Raw genomic sequence first — 10,579 nt, forward strand, 5'->3', positions numbered from 1 at the left:
TACCATCAGTGCTCTGTGATTAGTAAGGGATTGCTTAAGGTGGGATGTGAGTGGGAAGGAAAGGTTAAGAATTACTGCTTTAGATCCAATTGTTACTGAAATATTTTGCTTGAGAAAAATTGTAATTGGCCCATTTCCTTTGGAGTTATGAAACTGTGCACATAATGAGTCAATTAGGTATGATTACAACAGTGGTTTTCAACCTTTTTCTTTCCACCCACATCCCACCTTAAGAAATCCCTTACTAATCACAGAGGGTCTATGGCATAAGGAATACTTAAAGTGGGATGTGAGTGGAAAGAAAAAGGATGGAAACCACTGCTATAGAGTTATGGGATAACAAAGATTAGATGGGTCAAGTAACCAGCTGCCATGATTCACATGTACTTCCATGGACATGACCTGGCACTAAAGCAAGATGCAGTGTGTTCTGAAATTAATGCTACACTGATATTGTAAAGGAACCTTATGTTGCAATTCTTTCTTATCCCTGGGATGGGCTTTAGGTTGGCTCCAGAGCAATGATTGGAAAACAATATTTCTGCCTTTTGTGGTCTATGATGCTTTCTGGATTTGGATAATTTGGAGCTAAGAAACCAGATAGCTTTTCGACATATTTTGTATTCCAAATATATGAGAAGCTTGTTTTGATATTTCACTGAATAACCTTCCTTTCATTTCTTCTTGGAGATCATTGTAAAGATTGATATTTATTGTATATTCCCAATTTCTCCTACAAAGCCATTTTAGAGTATAATTAATTGACAGATATGTTCTTGGGTCTTAAACACATAGAGACTACAACCATTATCAAAGACTGATTCCTGAAGGGCATTAATGAATCAGAAAAGGTTTTATGACTTTCCACAAGATTCATGCATTGAAACTATTTCTCTATTCCAAGTACTGTACACAAAGTAGAAAAGAGGAGATAAATGGGATTAAACAAAGTTTTTCATGTGCTGTCAGAGAGGAGAACAAACCTACCTGACATATTACGGAATGAAGTGTTGTCTGAAAATGAAGAACTGAAGGAACTATTAATAAAAGAAAATACTCCCTAAAAATCTGGGTGTGGGAGATAGTAGTTTGTTGTGGGGGGTGGTAGTAGTTTGTTGGGGGGGGTGGTATATTTTTTTCTATCTCTTTTACTTTTTGGAATTTTTATACAGGGGAAGGGTTTAGAATATTAGAGGGGAGCAATACTTTATAGTTGTGTGAAATATATTAAATTAAAGAGATGTCTAATTTGAACTTTGCAACTTTTAATGTCCAAGGATTGAATAATCCAATTAAGCATAAACGAGTATTGGCCTACATTAAAAAATTGAATGTTGATATTGTTTTTTTGCAAGAAATGCATTTGACTGAAAAAGAACATTTGAAATTGAAGAGAGAGTGGGTTGGTCATGTGTTTTCTTCTTCCTTTAATTCTAAGGCAAGAGGTGTAGCGATTTTACTTCATAAGAAATTATCGTTTGAATTTGAGTTATTTGAAGAAAATGCTGGGAGGGTTCTGATGGTTAACTGTAAAATTTTTGTTGAATCATGGACCTTGTTAAATATTTACGCACCTAATGTAGACGATGAATGGTTCATGTTGGAGGCTTTTTTATTGTTAAATCAGGCCAATTAAAATATTTTGATTGAGGGTGGAGACTTTAACTGTGTTTTGGATCCTTTATTGGATAGATCTCCAAAAAGTATAAGGAAATCAAAGACGGCAATACAAATAGGAGCTCTGATGAAAGATTTGAATTTGGTGGATATTTGGAGGAGAGTAAATCCTACAGAGAAAGATTTTTCTTTTCATTCATCTAGACATGATTCATTTTCTAGAATAGATTTTTTTTGGTATTGGCACATTTGCAAGGTAGAGTACTACAGGCTGAACATAAAAGTCGGGTTATATCGGATCACTCTATGTTGTTTTCCTCCTGCGCAAGTCCAGAAGTGGTATAATTGTCTTATAGATGGAGGTTTAACACAATGTTACTGAGGAAACCAGAGTTTATTACTTTTGTTAAGGAACAGATTACTTTGTTCTTGGCTGAGAATATTAATTCAGTAAGTAGTAATTTTGTACCATGGGATGCTTTGAAAGCATATTTGCATGGGCAAATTATTAGTTACATTACAAAAGTTAAAAAATAATAAGTGGCGGAAAGTTTAGCATTGGAGAAATAAATTACTGAGTTGGAAAAGGAATTTCAGGAAGATGTTACAGAAGATAAAAAAAAAAGCTGCTTTAACAAAGTTGAAATTACATTATAATACATTACAAACTTACCAGTATGAGCGTTTAATTCACCAATCTAAGCAACATTATTATGAACTGGGTGAGAGAGCTCATAAGGTATTAGCATGGCAATTAAAAATGGAATAGTCATCGTGAACTATTAATGCTGTTAAAAATAATTCAACAGTTACTTATAAACCTCAGGAAATTAATGACCAGTTGTGGTGAATGTCTGCCAAGCTGCCTGACTCCTCCCTCTGGCGAGCCTTGCTGTACTAACATTGGCTGTGCATTATCTCTACTGTTAAGGACACTCCCCTTGGATATAACTGTATATTGTCTTTCATTATTGAACCATGGGTTTCTGCTAATAAAAGCCATTATTATTGTTTGACCACATCATCTTTGTCTACTTCTTCAACTGGCACTTCACCAGTTTTATTCATTTTATCAAAAATTATATACTTCTGAGGGAAAGCAGGACATTAGTTCTATTGAAATTAAAATTACCTTTTTTAGGGGAGGAGGAGGTTAAGGAATTGGAAGCTCCATTTACAGATTTTGAGATTAAAGAAGCTATACAGGAGATGCTGAATGGAAAGTCACCAGGGGATGATGGATTGTCAGCTGAATTTTATAAAGTATTTTATGAAGATTTATCTTCTGCATTTGGAGATGTATTGCAGCAAATAACTAAGGATCAGTTGTTACCGGAATCTTGCTCGAGTGCTATAATTACTGTGATTCCAAAGAAAGACAGGGATCCGTTGAAAGTATCTTCGTATGGACCTATTTCTTTATTAAATCTAAATTATAAAATTATAGTGAAAGTGTTAGCGAATAGACTTGCTAAATATTTACCTTAGTTGATACATATAGATCAAACAGGTTTTATTAAGAATAGAAATGCATCTGGCAATATCCTTAGATTGATAACACTAGTCAGTGCATCGAGACAGCAACCCAACCACCCTCCAGTGGTTGCACTGGATGTGGAAAAAGCTTTTGATAGGGTTGAATGGAATTTTTTATTTAAGGCGTTAGAGAAGTTTAATTTTGGCCCTTATTTTATTGGTTGAATTAAGGCTTTATATAAAAATCCATTTGCTAGGGTGGTGACAAATGGTCAAACTTCTTTACCATTTAAATTAACACGATCAACTCGGCAAGGTTGTCCATTATCACCAGCCTTGTTTGCATTGGCTATTAAACCATTAGCTCAGACAATACAACAGAATGATAAGATTAAAGGGATGAGAATTGCAGATGTTGAAATTAAGATTAATTTATTTGCGGATGATGTGTTGGTGTATTTGACAGACCCGGAGCAATCTTTGAAATATTTACAAGATTGTTTGTTGAAATTTGGTGAGTTATCTGGATATAAGGTAAACTGGGATAAGAGTGAAATATTGCCAGTTGGGGAAGAAGACTCTTCAGAATATAAAAATATTATAAAATTAAAATGGTCAGATGGAATTAAATATCTCAGAGTAATAGTAAATGCAGATTATCAGTCTTTATATAAATTAAATTATATTCCTTTATTAAAAAGGATTAAAATGGATTTGATTAAATGGAAAGATCTTCCGTTAACGTTAATTGGTTGAGTAAATTGTATTAAAATTAATATTTTTCCTCGAATCCAATATCTATTTCAGTCAATACCATGTTTACTTTCAAAGGGCTTTTTTCAGGATTTGAAAAGGGCAGTGCGGCAATTTTTATGGAAGGGAAAATTACCACAAGTAGCTTTGCGTAAACTTACATGGAAATATGCATTAGGTGGACTTCAGTTACCTCATTTTCAAAATTATTATGAAGCTACTCAGTTGAAATTTGTCAGTAGATTGATGGATATTGACCAACCCCTGAGTTGGGCGAAGGTGGAAATGGCTTGTATTTCTAAAGTTGATGTATACCAGTTTATATTTAAGTGGAATATGAACGTATTGCTGGAATGTAATATGCCAGTATTAAAAGATTTGTTTAAGATATGGGTTAAAAGAAATATGGTTTTAGGATCAAAGGGTAAATTATCAATTCAAACCCCGTAATATCATAATCAGCTTATTTCTTTTTCAATGTTCAATAATCATTTAAAGAGATGGAATTTTCAGGGTATAAAGATAGTTCAGGATTGTTTTGAAGAAGTTCAGTTTCTTTCTTTTAATCAGTTGAGGGAGAAATTTGATATATCTGAAAATTATTTATTTGCGTATTATCAACTCAGAGCTTTGATAAAAGATAATTATGGTAAAGAGATGAATTTTACAAAATTTGCCCTCCCCCAAACGAGATCCTGCTCCCTCCCATACGGTCGCGGCCATCCCTGGCCATCAGACCCACCCTCACTCCCTGCTGCGTCACTAGTGAGACATGCTATTGACTCTCCACTTGCCCCTGGCTGCATCATTAGCATGTGTCAAGCATCAATAGTGTCTAGTGATGTTTGATGCAGTAAAAGGATCACCCTCATGTCCTACATCGGAGGCGTGGATGGTGTTAATGTAGGTCCCGGCTAGCACTCCCCCACCTCCCCCATCGGCAGGTTGATCCTGGCTAGCACCCCACTCCCTGCTGAACATGCCCCCCTCTAACACACAAGTGCCTCCCTCTAACATATGTTCTGGCGCTGACCATGCCCAACAACTTGGCCTCAACAGTTGCCCACTCTCTGGCTCAAGAAATCCCTCTGCATCCCTGTTTTAAATGATGCCCTTCAGCATGAAGTTGTGCCTTCTTATCCAAATCTCCCCTACCACGGGAAACAACTTTGCCACATCTACTCTGCCCAGGCCTTCCAACATTCAAAATGCTTCGATGAGGTCTCCATTATTCTTCTGAACTCCAAGGAGAACAGTCCAGGAGCTGTCAAATGTTCCTCATATACTAATTCCTTCCTTCCAGGAATCATTCTTGTGAATTTTCTCTGAGCCATCTCCAATGCCAGCACATCCTTTCTGAAATAAAGAGCCCAAAACTGTACCCTGTTCTGTCAGTGATGCATCAACAGTGTGTATAAAGCCTCAACATCCCAGCCCTGCTCTTATATCCTATTCCTCTAGATATCAATGCCTTTTTCACCACTGACTCAACCTGGGGGCTTAATCTTTAGGGTATCCTGCACGACAACTCCCCAAGTCCCTTTGCTCCTCTGAATTTTGAATTTTTTTCCCATCCATATCATAATCTGCCCTATCATTCTTTAGATCAAAGTGTATATCCATGCACTTTCCAGCATTGTATTTCATTTGCCACTTTTTTGCCTGTTCTCCTTATCTATCTAAATCTCTCTGCAGCCTCTCAATTTCCACCCCACTACCTGCTCCTCCACCTATCATCTGAAAACTTAGCTGCAAAGCCATTTATTCTGCAATCCAAATCATTAACAGACAACATAAAAACGAAGTGGCTCCAACACTGACCCCTGCAGAACTCCACTGGTAGTCCGGTAGCCAAGCAGAATAGGATCCCTTTATTCCTACTCTCTGCTTCCTGCTGATCAGCCAATGCTCTACCCCTGCTAGTATCTATTCGGTAATTCCATGGGGTCACATCAGCCTCGTGTGCGGCACCTTGTCAAAGGCCTTTGAAAATTCCAAATAGACAACAACCATTGCATCTCCTTTATCCAGCCTATTTGTGGTTTCATCAAAAAAAATTGCAGTTGGCTTGTCAGGCAAGATCATCCCTGAAGGAAACCATACTGACTTTGGCCTATCTTGTCATGTGCCTCCAAGTACCCCGTAACCTCATCCTTGACAATCAACTCCAACAACCGATGTCAGGCTGACAAGTCTATAAGTTCCTCACTGCTGCCTCCCTCCCTTCTTAAATCGCAGAGAGACCTTTGCAATTTTCTAGTCCTCCAAAACCATACCAGATCTATTGATTCTTGGAAGATCATTACCAATGCTTCCACAATCTCTATAGCTACTCTTTCAGAACCCAAGGGTGGACTCCATCTTTTTCTGGGAGACTTATCTACCCTCAAGCCATTCTGGTTCCCAAGCACCTTTTTTATAGTCATCATGACGGCACTCACTTGTCTTCCCTGAAACCCTTGAAAGTCCGGCACACTGCTATTGTCTTCCACAATGAAGACTGATGTAAAATATTCGTTCAGTTCCTTGGTCATGGCCTTGTCTCTCCCAAGGGAATAATAGAATTCAGCTGAGCCAACATGGTTATATAAAAAGAAAACTCTATGACAAATCTCCTAACGTTTTTTAAAGATCTCACTGGTAAGGAGAACCACTGAATGTGCTGTCATTTTAAATGTTCATGGCACCTCTCAGAATCTACCTGTTGATCTGATATAATAAGAAAAATGGCCCATTCAATGTTTCCCACTTGTTCCATGAATGTTGTTTTCTTCTCCTCACCTGAGTAGAAATGCATGGAAATTGGAATGTAGACAACTGTTCAATCACCATGGCTGAGTCGCCAATCCTGTTCAACCCATCATTCAGCAGGATTCATAGGTCACTGAGATGTTCATTTCCCTAGTTACAGATACCATTGGAACACCCAAAATTCTGCCTGAATTGAGGAACTAGCTCAACCACATGATTGAACCCGATGCCACACAAGGCACCAAACATTAGGGAACTAAGTTATTGGGTAACCCATCACCTCAATTCCCTTTTTAAAAAAAAGATCTGATTCCTTCCACCAAAACATATATTCACAGAGCTTCCAATAGCACCTGACTGCAGTTTGTGCTGTAGATAACACTCTTAGGGTCAAATGAGAAGGGCAAAGAAGAACATGAAAAGGAAAATCAAGGCACCAGAAGCTGCTCTTTATTCATAGTTTTAAATACAAGTTAAACATCGCAGACTGATTCAACTTGTGAAAGTGCGTAGAATGCAAGTTTAGCCCGAAAAACAGAGTATGCTTTATTTCATTGGATAAAGGAGACAGATCCATTCATGCTAATAAAACTGAGTAGGCAATAGGTGGAAGGCATTTAAAAATACCTGGATTTTGGAAAAACCTTTTTAAAAATATTTTTATTCAAATTTCCCCACAGGTAATTTGGAAACATGGACAAAGTTAGAGGTGACTTGGTTTATGTACATTGGTGATGAGACACTGGACCTGCTACCTTCACAATGGATGCATGCTCCATTTTCAGGATCCCATGACATTCAGAGCATTTATTTATGTCTCTCATTGGTTACAGTAGCCTTCCAGGTCAAAAAGTGAACAGGTATTGTGACAGCAGTGTTCCACAATCCCTCTCTTCATCATCCGGCCCAACAGCTTATTGGATGGAAATCTCTGTTCGGTGTCATTTTCTTGAATGGGTTGTTCCCCATGTAATGCTGAAAGCAAATAACACCATAGAAAGTTAGTATTTTACTTCTTTCCACTCTCCCAGTTCACCCCCCCAATAAAACATTCCACATTTTTCACCATCCCTGTCAAATCATATCATTCACTGTTTGCAAGAAAGTTGAAAGAGAAAACTTAAGATGTTCTTAGCAAGTGTTGCATGGCTCTATAACTTGAAGAAGAGAGAGATTTTTTTTCAGCTCACTCTGACCAAGCTCGGTAGAAGTACAGGAAAAGAGTTCTGTTCCATCATTTCACCAAAGTGTATTGATAAAGCGAAGAAATCAGGCATTTTTATGTTAATTAATGTCTATCCACTTTTCTGGAAATCCCCCAAGAAACATTCAAACAGCAACGAATATATGAGTGTGCTTTGAGAGGAGGTTATTATTGGTCTTGGCATTTCCACACAATTCTCCAAAATTTGTTCTGTTCAAAAACTTCCAGCTTTTACAAATAGCTCACCTCATTTTTGATAACAAGCTCCGATAAAGAACAGAGGAGAATAGTAATATCCTCTTTTACTTATTTACTGAAAATGTTGAGATTTAGGAGTAGCTTTCAAAATTATGAGGGATTTTTAAAAAATAAATGTCAAGATTGCAGGAATGCGTCCAATTTCTCCAAGGTGTGTGTGTGTGTGTGTGTGTGTGTGTGTGTGTGTGTGTGTGTGTGTGTGTGTGTGTGTGTGTGTGTGTGTGTGTGTGTGTGTGTGTGTGTGTGTGTGTGTGTGTGTGTGTGTGTGTGTGTGGAATGAAAGGTCACAATCCCAAAATCCCACTCAGGACAGAAAAGCAGCACAGTAAAAAGGACCACAGTAGGCGTGTAAGTGGAAAACAAGAGTGAGGTGGAGCCGTTTGACAAAAGAAATAAGATTGCATGCTCCGAGGAAAATAAGAATTTAAATTGAACAAAGGAACACTAGGATCTGGAGGTATAGAGAAAAAACAGCAAAACAAGCTGGTTAAGCTCTAAAAATAAAATATTGAGAGGCAGTACTAAAGTTGAAAATGTACAAAACATTGTAAACCTTGAGTTCTGGCCATGGAAGGAAAAGGGTGCAGAGGAATGGGGAAGGGCGGGAGGACGTTTTACAAAGGTGGTGCAAGAACAGAAAGGTCAGATTTAACATAAAACAGACAGAAAGTTTCAAAAAAAAAACACTGATGTATTTCCTAATCAAGGCTTTTAAATTATGAAAGTCCTTAACTAGTAAACACAGGGAGGTTCTTTCCACTTCTGAGCCATAACGGTAAAAGAGATGCAAGTGAAGGATTCAGGAGGAATAGATGTAACTTGGTTTGAGATGGAACTAGTGACCACAAGGAGTAGCTGGGATGCTAAAGTTTAGACACATTTTGAAGGAATCCACGAGAAGGAAAGAAGAACGATGGTGGTAAGATAAGAGAAGCATATTGGGTGGAGGGTCAGGTGGTGTAACAATTTCTATGGAATGATTTCTTCAATGCCATCCTTCTGAAATAATACCAGAAAGGTGGGAATAATTGGATAGCTCCTATGTTACTCTATTATTTAATCAAAGTCCCTCTAAAGAGGAATCCACCCTTAAGACATCCTTCAGCTGTTGCTGAACCATGTTTCTCAATGCCTGGCATCACAGGTGGATAGAGTTGTAAATAGAGATTCTGGCATATTGGCCTTCATAAATCTAGTATTGAGTATAGGAATTGGGATGTTATGGTAACATTGTATAAGACATTGATGAGGCCAAATTTGGAATATTGTGTGCAGTTTAGTCACCTAACCACAGGAAAAATATCAATAGGACAGAATGAGTGCAGAGATTTACTTGGATGTTGCTCGGACTTCAGGGAAAGGTTAAAAGGTTACAGGGAAAGATTAAAAAGATTAGGATGTTATTCTCTGGAACATAGAATGAAAGGAGACTTGATAGAGGTATTTAAAATTATGAGGGGGATAGACAGAGTAAAAATAGGTAGGCTTTAGCCACTGAGGGTAAGAGATATAAACCAGAGAATGTGGGTTAGGGTGAAAGGGGAAAAGTTTAAGGTGAACTTCTTCACACAGAGAGTGGTGGGAGTGTGGAATGAGCTGCCAGCTGAAGTGGTGAATATGAGCTCAATTTTAACATTTAAGGAGAATTTGGACAAGTACAGTACATGGATGGGGGAGGAATGGAGGGCTATGGATAGTGGGACTAGGCATAAAAATGGTTTGGTACAAAGTAGAAGGGCAGAAGGAGCCTGCTTCCATGCCATAATGTTCTATGGTTCTATTGTTCTATTCATGACAACGACTTGATCATTGCGATAGGATGTATTTTTGACATACCCAGTAACTCTTCTGCACTTCTCTTTGCTTTGGGTAAATAGTAGAATCCCTTTGGTCCACACACAAAATACAGAGCATCTACTAGGTGTGAACCACACAGGTGCTGCGAAGATAATGTTTCGAATCTTTTAGGGCAAGTAAAGATGATCAACGCAGAGACCAGCACGATTTGGTTCCAAAGCACCATTTCAATGAAAAAGGTGGATCTCCCTTTGAGAGAGAAAAGACAAAAACATTAAGTTCACATAATGTCATTTAAATCTGCAGAATATCATCAACTTAGAACATAGAACATTACAGGCCCTCCAGACCATGATGTTGTATAAATCTACTCCACAACAATCTATATTTTATCTTCCTCATAACCATAACCTTTTATTTTTCTTACATCTATGAGCCTATCTAAGACACTTTTGAATGTCCCTATTGTACTAACCTCCACGACCACCCCCAGCCATGCATTCAAGGCACCCGGCAGTTTCTAAGTTAAAATATATTATTCCCCGAAGACTTGGACCCAGCTTCATCTGACGTCTCCCCTAAAGTTTCCTCCATTCACCTTAAATCAGTTAACTCTCGTATTTGTTATTGCTGACCCAGGAAAAAGATGGTGGCTGTCCACCCTATCTAATTCCTCTTAATTTTATATACCTCTATTAAGACATCCCTCATCGGTCATCTTTC

General features: G+C 38.0%; 1 protein-coding gene across 1 annotated transcript; it reads right to left on the reverse strand.

The window, feature by feature from the left end:
• Positions 1 to 7,310: 7,310 nt before the first annotated feature.
• On the reverse strand, positions 7,311 to 10,082 carry LOC138751361 (insulin-like). The gene is made up of 2 exons (XM_069913541.1): positions 9,896 to 10,082; positions 7,311 to 7,572 (listed from the first exon to the last, which is right to left on the reverse strand). The coding sequence occupies exons 1-2, from the start codon at positions 10,080 to 10,082 to the stop codon at positions 7,418 to 7,420; spliced, it is 342 nt and encodes a 113-aa protein (XP_069769642.1). The 3' UTR covers positions 7,311 to 7,417.
• Between the last annotated feature and the right edge of the window lie 497 nt (positions 10,083 to 10,579).

The sequence above is a fragment of the Narcine bancroftii genome, chromosome 1 (genome assembly GCF_036971445.1).
Source record: "Narcine bancroftii isolate sNarBan1 chromosome 1, sNarBan1.hap1, whole genome shotgun sequence".
NCBI classification, from domain to species: domain Eukaryota; kingdom Metazoa; phylum Chordata; class Chondrichthyes; order Torpediniformes; family Narcinidae; genus Narcine; species Narcine bancroftii.